Source organism: Coloeus monedula (assembly GCF_965178545.1).
Source record: "Coloeus monedula genome assembly, chromosome: 1".
Classification (NCBI taxonomy): Eukaryota; Metazoa; Chordata; class Aves; order Passeriformes; family Corvidae; genus Coloeus; species Coloeus monedula.
Window position 1 is genome coordinate 44877216 of NC_138781.1, and position 13722 is coordinate 44890937.

Genomic DNA, 13722 nt, shown 5'->3' on the forward strand with positions numbered 1-13722 from the left:
TGGTAACAGAGAGACCAAAATCAATATCTAACATACATAAAGGGCACCACCTATAGTAGGCTGTGTATAGACCAGAGAAGAGAGAAGAAGCTATAGAAGCATGTTGGAAAACATATAAAAAGGATCCAAAGCAGATCCTAGAAAAAGACAGACGGAAAAACAGGGTGAACACTGCATTCATCCCAGGGAAGGACTGGAGATGCCGACAGCTTTCTCTGACACCTCACTTCACCACAACCACCCAGGTGAAACCACCAGCCTTAGGACCCAAAGGAGCAGGGAAAGGGTGAGCATAACACCAGAAACTATGTGTGTGCAAAAATTTAAACTGCAATAGTGTTCCTGTTTTTCTGCAACCAGCAGATCTAAACTGGTAACAGTTGGAGCCTTGAGAACGCCATCACAATAAACTCCTGCCTCTACCTATACATATACTGTGCCTCCTCTTTGCCTGTAAACAAGATTTTATGTGTAATGTCTCTCTGCAGCCCAGAACCAGTGGAGTTTGAGGGTTTAAAATATTGGGATGTTTATTAATCAAGAACCCTTCTTGGCCCCTGACCCGAGCATCCTGCTCAGGATTGCATTATGAGTGCAGCATCACTGGGATGCTGTGAAGCACATTGCCAGGCACCACTGGGGCACAAAAAGCTGTTCCTCTGGGGTGGAACCAGGCAGGAGGCTGTGCAGTGTGGTGTGTTACGAGAAACAGACACCGCATGTGGTTGGCTGCTGTACCAATACCAAGGCCCTCAGCACACAAGGAATGTGGTCCTGGAAATACCCCCAGGTACTGCCCCTGCCTCAAATGTCAAGGGAGATTAAAATGCCTTCTCCCCAAAGGCAGAGCTGTGCTGTCTTCAGGCAGGCTGACCTTGGTGGGATTTTGGGGGTGAAGAATGTCTCTCAGGTTGCCTGAGCTGTTGCTTGTGCATTGGTTAGCAAGTTGCCAGGCAAACACCTTCGTATAAATTCAGTTCTGGTATTTCTGCCGATTACATTTCGGGGTTTTTTTACTGTGTTATGCTTTATCTAGCAAATTTTACATCCCCAACAGCTACACAGCAAAGTAATTGAGGCCAAACCATGGGCCTCCAACATCAGCCAAATTATACAAATGATGTGAGCCAGGTGGGCCAGGAGAAGCACCTGTGGAAATAATCAGGGAACTGACTCCTGGACAGGTGTTAGCCAGGGACAGCAAAGATACACTAGTGGAAATAAAGTTTAAAGGTTAGGGAATTATAAAGGGCCAGAGCAGCAGATTTTCAAAACTCACCTTTTTCTCTGAAAAGTGCCAGTAGACCCATCCTACCATTCTTTAAAACTAGATGCAAATCACTTTGCACTGTTTTCAGGACAACATCAGAAGGCTAATGGCTGGTTTCTTCCCCACATCCTGAAAGTAGGATCTATGACTGCCAAAATTACAAACTTCTAACTTTCAGAAAGATAATTTCTGGTAGATGGTACTAAGGAAGCATTCTCATTGTGTGAGAACCATGAGATTCAGGAAGTTGAATGAAGGCTTCCTTGATGCCAGTCTGATATTATCAGAGCAGCACTGCGCTGTCTGCAGATGTGCTGTTGTTTGGAGGACACCAGCAACGATGCGAAACGACATGGACTCCCCAGGCAGGTGCAAAGAGGAATTGTTTTATTGCAAAAAACAGGCCTTTTTAAGCAACTAGCCCTTTATCAGTTGTATTCTTGTGAAGCACAACAAACGTAATTCAACCAACCACCATAAACCACGATGTGAACATGCAAAGGTTACATAACTTGTTTTCTACCTCTAATTCAGCTGAGTCATTCCCAGAGTCCTTTTCTGCTTAGCTGAAGTAACAGGAGTGAGCCATGATTTCACAAGGGTAACAAAGCCCTCATTTTGCAAGGTTTTACTTATCTGCTACAGACACCCAAATCTAAATTTGTCTCCCATGTCCTCATGGGGATGATGAGGGGCTGTGTCCCTCCAACCCCCACCTCCCTCAGCCTTGTTAAAGAGGGCACAGATAATCCAGTAGGAGCTTCCCACTGGGACCTGCACATGCTGAGCTAGTTTGCTGCTGACCTGTAAAGTGTGGGCAGAACCCAGACAGACACGGCCACCCTCACCCTGGTGGGCAGCCACTCCTGGGTCACCAGTACTCAGCACAGTACCTCTGGTGTAGCATTTTGCAGGCAAAATCCTCAAGAAGAAGGGTCAGGACTTCCCATACGTAACAGCAGGACAGGCTGTCCCCAGCCATTGCTTGCCTCCAGGTAGAAAGAGCATCCTAGCAACAGGGTTTCCCTTAAGGTGGTCATCAACTTCTTCCTCCTGTACTGCCCAGAATTTAACTGGAACTGAGCACAGAGCAGGCTATTAACCTCAAAAAGAAATGAGGTTTGTCAAAAGGGATACCCACACAGGTTTTATCTAGAGACTTCAATTAAAGAGAAACCAAATCAAGCTGACTCACAGAGATCCTCAGCAGGTTTCCCCAGGAGACAGAAAAGGCTTTCTGCTGCATTCTGCTGTGAGTGATAACCCTAGATATTGCTCATAATCATGGTGTGCACTTGTAGTGCAATACAGACAGGTGTGAAACCACCACCTGAAAGACAACTGCCACATCCACAATACCTCTGCTCTCCATCTTCAGCCTCTGCTCACACTCTGGCATTGAGGACATATCTCAGGAATAAAAAAGTCTGAGGAAGCTGCTGGAAGACTTTCATTCTGGTCAACACATGATGAAGGAAACGTCTTTTGTTTCTGCAAGTTAAAATGAAGACATTGCATCCCTTGTAACCAGAGAGACTTTTCCTGGGAAGGGCTAGGTAGAGTGTGCTGCCTTCCCAGCTGGGAGGCACACAATGGTTTTACAGGAAGAAATCAAGAGTAAAGGATGTGTGTGTAGCAACACTGTGGGTAAAGAGGGGCAAACACCCTGTTTTATTTTATTGCATCTCCTTCTGAGTTGCCTTACAAATTTGAAAACTCATTTCTCTCAGTATCTGGGGAGACCAGCGGTACTTCAACACCACTGGCATCTCCTCCTGCTCTGTGGCTGGGCTGCCAGGTCAGCTTGGGGAGGCAGACTTTGGCACAGCAGTGCTGGCAAGTTCAAGCTTTGTGGACTAAAGCATTTGGTAAAGAAATGTCTGGCCTGAAGGATCAAAATGCTGCTCTCCTCAGCACACTTTGCTTTTGCTGCTGTGGGGGAAAGCCTGATGGTGGTGATTTTCTACAAAAAGAGGCTCTCTTGGTTCTCAAGAGTTTCACTGGAGTCCCTTCCGCAGGACCAATGGGGAGCACTAATGGGCTGGGGGTAGCTACTCCATCCTCCCAGGATGGAGCCCCTGAGTCCCACAGGAGCTCTGTGGCGCAGAGCTGCCCTGCATGGCTCAGCAGCAGGACACACACCATAGCCGTGACTGCACTGACCCCTGCTGGACACTTTTTCTTTTAATTTCTCCAAAACTCTCGTCTTTTCTGTCGGTTGGGCAGAGGCACTTCTGGAGGTGCATCTCTGTCACATCAGTGTCCTGTTCCTCCCATGCTGTCCTGCAGCAGAGCCCACCCGGCAGCTTTTGGTGCAGATGTGAGCACCAGCTGCTCACACAGAGACACACACAAGCCTTCACAGAAGTAATTTCTGTGTCTCTCTTTTGAGAGAAAACCCATCAGAGGAAGCCTCATCCCTTCATGTCACTGTTCTGCAGAGATGCAAGAAGACAACTGAGCTCTGGTGCCTTTCCAGCCACCAGTGGGAGATGTATTTATTCTTCATTAAAGAGGTGGGAGGCAAAAATTACTCAGAGTGAGGAAGAGAGAAGTTATGTCTAGAGATGGAAATGTTTCATCCTGAGGGCTGGTGAAGGGAAGAGTCACAGAAGGATGAAGGTTTGCACACTTTCTACAAGCAGAAGGAGTGTGGCTCAAAGAGATATCAAAAAAAAAAAGAGGAACATTTTTCCCACATTAAAAATGACATGGAAGTGATAAGGGCATTGAAACAGTTCAGTGCTTAGGCTCACTCGTGCCTTGGTGACCACATCTGTGTTCCTGAGCTCCAGCTGCCACACTGATATGGTGATGTCCTGCCCTGCAGAGATGGCAGAGGCTCAGCCAGGTCTCCTGCAGAGGTGTTCTCCCCTGGGACAGGTGATGTGCCTGTGAGCTGCTCGGATCTGCCTGTTTCAGGCTGTACCTGAGTTACACCAATCACTCAGAGCGCATCGTGAGGCTGCACTGCTTGTGAGGTCAGCTCCAACAATAACAGCACGACCCAAGAAAGGTGGGAAGAAGCCTTTGTCTGGGCAATCATATCCCTTCCCTCCCAGGCTCATCCAGGCAGGAGGAATGGCTGCACAGCCACACTGCAGCAAGCTGCTATTCAAAATGCTGAATAAAGAAATGCCTTTCCCCCCTCCTTCCCTCCTCCCCCTCCCCCTTCTCTCCCTTGTGCTGCTTATGAGAGCTGAAGCTGTTGGGTACATTTGCACCAGCACCACCCCTCTCTCTGCAGGGCTGCAGCTGAGCACACGTCGGGGCAGTGTGGTGCTGGGGACACTGAGATGTGCAGGGATGGTGGTGTAAGATGTGCACAGGTAGAGAGAGACATTGTGAGAGAGGAGAGTGGAAGTGCTGCCTGCCTTGCTCTGAGCATGGACAAAATACCCAAGGAAACCACCCAGCATTGCTCTTTGCTCTCAGCCCAGCTGAATACCTGAGCATTAGGGAACAAGACCCATTTTCTCTACTCCTTGTTGTATAGGAAAGGCATTACCTTTTGGCAGCTGGTTTGCAAGTGTTTCTTGCTACACAGATCTCTTTACCTTGCTGAGTGCTGCAGCCAAGATTGGTTCTGAGTCAAACACTGAGGACAATCAATATTTTTCAATTCCCTGGCAGTTCGTGTTTTGTCCATCCTCACATTCTGCACACGTGTTCACACCTTCTCTGAACTCAGGCATGTGGAGGATCACAGAGACTGCACATCATCCAAGGGTGCCAGGTGAAGAAAGGGATGAATGTCTTGGCAATGCAGACCCACATGTACATGTTGCACATTCATTAATGTTAGTGGGAAGTCTGCCTGGATGCCGGAGTATATTGAGGAAAAACTGTTTGCTGGGGTGACAGCAGACACTGTGGTTTGAGTGGTGGTACTTTTCTCTTTCATAGAGCTTGTCTGATGTGTAAAGTCTGACCCAGCTGCTGACATCAGCATTACACTGGCTGCGCTGACTGCTGGAAAGCACACAGACCCGCAGGGATACCTGCCAGGCCGGAGAGCGGCGTTGGGTCAGAATGAGGCCCCAGCAGACACATGCGTCAGCAGAGGCTGTAGGAACCCAAATCTGTGCTATTCTGAGGTGGGGATTTCTGTGACCTTTCTCTGTACATTTTAGCATTTCAGGCAAGTCAGCAGAAACGCAGATTTACGTAGAGCAGAAGCACGCTGCTCAGAAACCGTGCGTCAAAATTGACGCACTACAGTGGCAGCTTTGCTTTGCCTGGTATTACTTGCTGCCTTTAAGGGTCATTAACATTAAGGTATTTTAACCAAATATGAATATCAGCCCACACATTACAGTTAAACCTGACATATTCAGACTAAGGTTATAATTACCTTTCAATTTCCCAAATTATTTTTACATCCAGACAGAATACCTAAAGTTATGTTTATTTTTTTCTGTCATGTTCCTTTCTGGATCCTCTTCTGGCACAGTTAAAAATTTCTATGCTGCTTCGTAACTGGTATACATATGTATGTATATATAATAGGTGTTTTCAAGAGGCTGAAAATAAAACAGGATTCTCCTGGACATGATACAATTAACTTGGAGAGTTGGGCTTGGGGAGTTTTGTGTATGCTAATGTAGACCCATCCCTGCACAGGAGCATCCTTCAGCTAAGAGAAGAGTGGGATACAAATACCCTTCATTAAATTTTCTTTTTCCTCTCCTTAAAGTTTTGTCTGTTTTTGACCTCCAGGTGTAACTGGATGTTGCCACAGCAGAAAGAGGCAGAGTTGTGCTGCTGGCTGACAGGGCTCCTCCAGAAAGCACTGAATCAGTCCTATCCTCATCCCCAGACTGCATGCACTGGCCTGAACAAGTGACCTGAAGGCCAGAGATTCTGTCAAGGATTTAATAAGTTTGTCTCCATGTTGCCTTGGGAAGAAGGCTTCAGCATAATTCCAGAAAAAGCCAAATATGGACTAGTTTCTTACTCAGGCATACTGTTTTGGGACAAGAGACTATCATTCCCTGTGCTCAAGTGGCAGTCCTGCAGCTCCGCGCTGAGATGAGGAACAATCTGCTAGGTCCCACTTCACACTATTTTCTGAGGAATCTAGCAAGACCATAAACTAACATGTCCTCATACATCCCACGTTTTGCTGGTGTAGCTCAACAGCATGGTCCTTAAACATACCCATACAATTGCTGCACAGGCTTGCACAGTGTGGCAAGTGACGAGCCCCCCTGCTGCCACTGCAATGCTCCAGCCTGTCAAGGCTTTTCTATCCAGACATTCAGAACATCATGAGGGGCATCAGACAAAGTCTCCATCTTTCTAACAGACCCTCTGTAGAAGGGAGCCTCTGGTACAAGTAACACCAATAAATCAAAAATAAGTATGCATTTTAGGTTTAAGCTTGAACGTGGTTAACAGTTACTCTGATATCTGTTTTAAGATGACGTGCTGAAGCCAGAACAAAGTGACTGTTTCATGTGCCAATATCATCCTAAATCCTCTTTAACCTCCATCATCTCAGCAAAAAGAAAAAACAAGATCAGGATTTAAAGATAAGCAGCAGATTTGAACAGGAACAATATAAGAGCTGTGGTGGGTACTTTTTATGCAAGTATGTGAACAGGCACTGGGGCTGTGCAGAGTGTTTTAGCCTCAGCTTCTTGTGCTCCCTGCTCTTTGGAAAACCCTAAAATTTGGCACTTTCCTCAAGCTCTCTGTCAGCTTGCACAGATACAGGAAGATGTCTTCTGCTCTCAATGCCCTCACAGGCACTGGAAGGGCAGCAGACTGCTCTAGGCTCATCCCTTCAGAAAGCAGAGGAGCTCTGTGACCTACAGGGATGCTTCTGGCCACCCAGAGCAACATAGGGCAGCTCTTGCTAGCCAAACACTGTCCGGATGTGGGTCTCACCTTCTTCATTTGCACAGGAAGGCAGCAATAGCAGCTTAAAGCAGTTGGGCAGTGAGGAGAAGTTGAGGTCCGGCTCAGAGGTCCTGGTGTTGCTGATAAAATGGAAGCCAGCTGCCTCTGGCAGAAAAACCCTTTAAACTGCAGAAAGCATCTCCTGCTTCCTTGCTAGAAAGGTTTGCATGTGGTGTTGAGGCAACAGCAGGGCAGGATGTCCTCCAGTGAGAGCTAGAGAAGTGAAAAACTTTGCAAAGAGGGCTCTGCATGTTCAAGCTATCCTCATGTCACTGGGTTACAGCCCTTGTGGGGAAGCCCTGGGTCGCAGCCTCACTCCAACTGCAACACAACAACAATCAATGAAACCTCTGAGAAGAGGGAGATATTCCCTAGCAGAGATGCTCAGCAGCCAGAGAAAGGCCATCATCATCTTGCCAGTTTGGGCGAATGGGCTCCAGCACCCGTCCCAAAGCACTCACACAATGGGTGCAGGATGAGGCTGTGAGGCTGCAGAAATCATTCCCATCTCTTGTGCTTCAGCTGAGTGAATTGTGATCTGGAGGGTTCATGCTGTGAATCTGCAGGGGAGAGAGTTGGTGCCATCCTCTTGCCCACCACCCTTTGGCTTTGTCCTGAATTTTTGTGAATCCCCTTCTAGAGCACCTGAGGGTTTGCATATCCAAAAAAAGCCTGGCTGGCAATAAGACACCTGAAAGGTAGAAACTGTACTGCTGTGCCAGGTTGTGACCCTGCTGCTGGGACCCAGGCAGCAGCTGAACTGAAGAGGAGGCAGGGAAGAAGCAGCTGGAGGGATTATCAGTTTCATAGATCTGCCCAGGACAGAATAAAATGCAGATGCTGACACAAATAATGATGAAACAGGTTTCTCAAGTGTAAAGACTGTGCAATTACACTGCACACAGTATCTTTATTATAAAACTTAAAATACGATGATATCTTGTAGGGACAGATAGAACAGAACAAAAAGCTTCATTGCATTTATCTAACAACATTTGTACACATATAAGTGTATATATGTATATATATGGGTATATGTGTGTGTATTTGTGTATACATACACACATATGCAAGTATAGATATGCCTGTATATGTACATACCTCTCTATATATAATACATAGAGATATATCTATACGAATGGGTAGCCATTCACATATATAAAATCAGTCATTCCAAGTTGGAACAATAACTGTAATGTCAACCCCAGTCACCTGCTCAAGAGCAGTGACCACACTGGCACACCAGTTGCCAGTTCAAAAAGTTCAAAAATGTTCAAAAAGTCCCCTCATGGGGATGTGTGACAGCTCACACCCACTGTTTTTTCCACTCCTCAGCCTTTTTCCTGGTAACAATTTCTCCATCCATTCCTACAGCACTCATTCATTCCTGCAGGTGTTTTTCCTTGACACCCACAGCATCATTTCTAAGCTACAGCTTCAAACCCTTCCAGCCAAGAAGCTGCAGGCCCTGGTAGCAGACAGGGAATCAGGATCATACCTAGATATTAATCCACGTTGCTTTCACCAAAACACATGGACAGCACTTATTTCTTGGTTACTTATCCAATTACTCACTCATTAAGCACTTTTGGGGCTGGAAGTGTTGTTCAGATCTGTCAACTGGGAGCCAGGCCCTGGTATGACATCTTAAACTTGGGCACCATTTCCCTCCAAAGTGCAGGTTGCCACTCCTACAGCGAGTCCTATCCCTGCTCACAAAGCCAACACACTCCGCTGAGGTGAGGGAAGGAGTGGCCAAGTGTCCAGGGTTTGGAAACATAAACGGTTCTTTTCAGTACTGGGTCTGAAGGGGGGAAGGTATGTTTCTAAGGTACCTCTCCATGCTGCTCAGGCAGTGTGGGAGTCTGCTGGTAATTTCACAAAGCAAGCAAGGCAGGATGTGCTGAGGGAAAGGGAGGATGATGCTAACAAAAGACTCTAAATAGTGAGTACACCAAAAGCAACCATGATAAAAGCAAAATCAAGCAGCTGCTTCCACTTTTCATGTCCAAAAATGTTGTTCAAACAGTCCATGGCTGTGGATGCCCAGTTGAGGATTCCTCAACTTTAGGTCACCTGTCCAGGAGGATAGTTTTGGACTTGTAGTTCTACAAGACAGTACCAACAGAAGACAACTGTGAGGACTTTGTGTGCAGAGAGGAGGGCCTGTCCAGGCTGTGCCCACTGAAAGCCCTGTAGTCTTTGCAGTTCGACAGAAAACATGCAGATTTTTTGAAAGCTTCACGGAGATGCTTCTTGAACTTTTCACCCACAAAAGCGTAGATGACTGGGTTGAGGCAGCAATGGACCAAGGAGAGTGCCTCAGTCAGCTCCATGGCTAGGTCTAGCCTTTGGCCTGTCTGGCAGTCGTTGATGATGGACATGTTCCTCAGAGAGTCCAAAAAAAGCACAATGTTGACGGGGGTCCAGGAGAGGAAGAACACAATGACAACAATAAAAACCAGTTTTATTGCTTTGTACTTGCTCTTGGTATGGCACTTCTGCAGGTATTTCAAGATGCTGTGGTAGCAGAAAATGAGGACACCAACAGGGATTAGCCACCCCAGGATGTTGACTTCAAAATTACTGAAAGTCTTCCAGTCATAGTTGCCATCAGGGTAGTGACGGAGGCACTTAATCTGGTCATTGTCATTCACTTCCTTGAAAAATATTAAGTCTGTCATTGAAGCTAAAATGGCAACTGCCCAAACGGCCAGACTGGTGATAACCCCAAGGGCGGTTGTCCGAATCCCTTGAACATGGAGAGAGTGGACTATGGCCAAGTACCTGTCGATGCTCATGATGGTTATGAAGAAGACATTGCTGTAGAAACCAATGAAGTAAATTGAGCTGATGATTTTACACAGTGCATTTCCAAAAATCCACTGGCTCATGATGGAGTACTGAACCAAGAAAGGCAGGGAGAATACCAAGAGGAGGTCGGAGACTGTCAGATTCAGCAGATACACGTCAGTCATGGTCTTGATTTTCATGCAGACTGTCAGAATCCAAACAACCAAAGCATTTCCCATCAAGCCTGTCACAAACAGTAGGGAGTACAGCACTGGAAATAAGGTAGGTGCAAATGCTGGAACACTTTCAGGATGACAGATGATGTGTAGTTCTGAGTAGTCGAAGGCATATTCATAGGCTGCAGAGGAGTTAGGTGTTGGTGATGTGTAACTCACCTGTTCAAGGATAATGAAATTCATATGACCCAAATTGCATGTTACTTTCTTAGTAAATATACCAGGCACGAGTCAGCACACACCAAGCTGCATGAGGACAAAAAACATGTGTCACAGCTGTGGTACAGAATGCAAATGAGGAATGAACATGAGTGACTGGCCATCCCTTGCAAGACCCAGGATGAGATCCTTGCATCCGAGGGGCAGAGGAGATCAAGGAAAATGCAGCTGTGGTGGTAGAGGTTACCAGCATCCTCCCGCTGGCTCCATGTGAGGCCATGGCCCATGGCCGAGTCCAGGTGGGGCACTGGGGCCAGAGACAGGAAGCATCCTCAAAACAGCAGTGACATGGGAATGGCCAGGAGGCTGAGAGCCCCTGATGTGGGTTTAGGGGTCCTATTTTATGTTTCCTTCTGAAAGGAAAAAGGGAGCAGGGCCCAGGGAGAAACTGACATGCCAATGCTCATCTCCTAAAAGCTTTTTTTCCAGTTAGCTGAGTGCCAGAAATGGGATGCACCAGCAGCAGCGACATGCCCCCTTCCTTCTCACCAGCTCCCTGCAGCTCGCCCACCCCCCAGCAGCAACCGCCACATCCCTGGGCAGTACCTGTGACAGCAAACAATTAAAGAAGATGGATAGCAGCATCCCAGTCAGGATGTCCTCCATAGGACACTCCTAGCACCACCTGTGCCCTCAAGGGCAGTCTTCTTCCACAAGCACAGTCTCATCAGCTAAAGGTATTTTTGCCCTGTGTTTTGGTTTCTTCCCAGGGAACAACAATCACATTGATTTCTTCTAAACTCCCATCATCTCCCCCAGTACTGGGTTGCCATAGGAAAAACTGGACCCCTAAGATGTGCTACCGTCCTCAGCTTGCAGGAGAGCAACCCGGCAGGGAGTGACTCACCAACATGTCCTCAGAGCCACCACTGCCCAGCAGGTATGTCAAATTCTGCTCCATAATCCAACACTGTGTCTGAAAGAGTGCAAAAAAACTGTGTTTATATCACGTATTTTTAAGAAGCAGGCATACCTTTGCATATGTAGGCCGGCAATATTTACCTCAGCTTATGCTGCAATGCCAGGTCACAGGCAAGGTCCTCACTGTGGCAGTGCACAGTCCTAAAACAGCTTTTCCTCTGTATGACCTGGACTACATTAAAGATGCGTGAAACCCCAAGCCTCTGCACTTAACACCTACAGAACGGAAATGTCAGCCTTATCTTCTATATGATCAGAAGGTTTTCATTTTTAGCACTTACATTCTTCAGTGGAAGAGATCTGCAATTTCCTCCACGTCTTTGAAGTGTTCCTGTCTCCTACCTCTCCCACCTCCATGCCCTGTCCCACCTGTTGTCCCTGCTCTGCACTTCCTGTGTCTAGGAGAGAGAAAGTAGTGCTGTCTCTGCTCTGCTCCAAGGACTTCTGGTGAAGATGGCTGAGGGAATGGTCCAATGCTGCTAATGGCCAGTGATAGCAAAGGGCACCATGTTTGCTTTAACATTTCATTTTCCTTGGAAGGCACCTTCCCCCCACACCCACCCAGCACAGACAGGAATACCTAAGGGAAATTATCATAGAATCATAGCCATTTAGGTTGGAAAAGGCGTTTAAGATCATTGAGTCCAACTGTGATCCTAACACTGCCAAGTACATTTGAACTTTTCTTCCCAGACCGCTCACACTGCAGGATGCTCTCACAGACTAACACTGAAATAAAGCCCTGAACAGCATTGAATTCCCACCAATTCTGCCACATACCTACTGTGACTTCATCCAGACCTAACACAGCTTCCATCCCACAGCTGTCTCCGATCTTCCCCACAACACAAGATACACAGGAAAGAGCAGCACTACCGAGCAACAGGCAACATTTGAAGTGTGTGTTACCTCCTTAAATACTGCTGCTCCTCACTAGAGCTTGGTGCCATTACTGAAGTCAGGCAAGTCACATCGCCTTTTTGTTCGTTTTTGAGCAAACAGCACCTCACTGGGCATCAGTCCATAGATGTGCTGCTGGAGATCCCAATGTGGAATGGTCTGTTGTCTTTCTCAAACCCTTTGGATGTCCACCTTCACACATCATCGCTCCAAAGGCAGAGGGACATATATCTGTGAACCAAGAAAATCTGCAACTACTGCATGTGTGGCAGTGGATGACTTTCCTTGGCTGCAGTGGGCAGTGTGACATTAGGTCAAAGTTTTATGTGTGAGTCAAGCCATGACAGCCAAGCTCTGCTGGGTATTAACTCTTACAATACCTGAAACTAGGAATTAAAAGCAGAAACAAACTCTTTTGTCACAGGCAGTGTTACTGGCAGTTGCTGGCAGTGTTGAAGTGGGATCTCCACTGCCCTTATGCAGGTTTTAAATGCACTCACAACTCTGTTAAAGTGGCAAAGAATACAACCAGGAATTATTCAATGTGGAAAAAGATGTGTCTACCAAATGGGAATTTGGCAGTTCTGTGCCTCTAATCTCTCATCTAAATAGAAATGACAGGCTGTCAGAGCAAAATAACATTTCTCCAGAACAGCGACACGAAGGGACGCGGCTCCCTCTGCTGGGCATTGTTGCAGAAGGGAGGCAGATCCCTGCAGAGATGTGTGTGATCAGCGGTGCTGTTTCACCTCCTCATTCATCACGAGGCTTATTTTAAGGGAGAAAACGCTTCCACAGCAAGATAAGAGCCTGGAGACTGCTGTTGCTGCCAGGGTTTCATGCTGGATGAGCTCTTTCTTGGGATGCATGCCATTTGGCCAATATCATTGCAGTCCATATTTTGCTTCAGAAAACCAGAAAAGAGTCTATTATTGCTCTACCCAAAGGCACGGAGGGAGAGGATCCAGCTACACCACCCGCAGCTCCATACAGAAATATTTCAAATGCACCACTTGAGTCTGTCAGCCTTACTAGGGTTAAGCTTACTCCTCTAAACAATCTACTTATCCAGTCCCATCCAGTACAACCAGAAACACACCAAAAGAAACAGTCAAGGGGGCTTTTTCAAAATGACATATGTATCCCAGACAGCTTCCTTATATAATCAATTGTATAACACATGATGATGCATTAGGTGTACATGGCAAGGTTTTGGCAGCAAGGGGACTGCAGGGCTGTCTTATGTGAGAAGATGCCAGAATCTGCCCCTGTTGGTGGTGGTAGCCAGTTCCAGCTGACTCCTAGATGGCCCTGCCACTGGCCAAAGCTGAGCCCATTGGTAGTGCCTCTGTGATTCAGAAACACTGCGCAACAGCAGCTGTGAGAGAGTGAGAATATGTGAGAGAAACGCCCTGCACAGTCAGTGCAGGATGGAGGGGAAGGAGGGGCTCCAGGCAATGGAGCAGAGATTCCTGTGCC

At 47.0% G+C, this 13722-nt stretch overlaps 1 protein-coding gene across 1 annotated transcript; it reads right to left on the minus strand.

Moving 5' to 3' along the window:
* Positions 1-9282: 9282 nt before the first annotated feature.
* LOC309575635 (C-C chemokine receptor type 8-like) lies at positions 9283-11543 on the minus strand (the record flags this gene model as incomplete). Its single annotated transcript, XM_082286281.1, has 3 exons — positions 11425-11543; positions 11270-11338; positions 9283-10362 (listed from the first exon to the last, which is right to left on the minus strand). The coding sequence occupies exons 2-3, from the start codon at positions 11321-11323 to the stop codon at positions 9283-9285; spliced, it is 1134 nt and encodes a 377-aa protein (XP_082142407.1). The 5' UTR covers positions 11324-11338; positions 11425-11543.
* Between the last annotated feature and the right edge of the window lie 2179 nt (positions 11544-13722).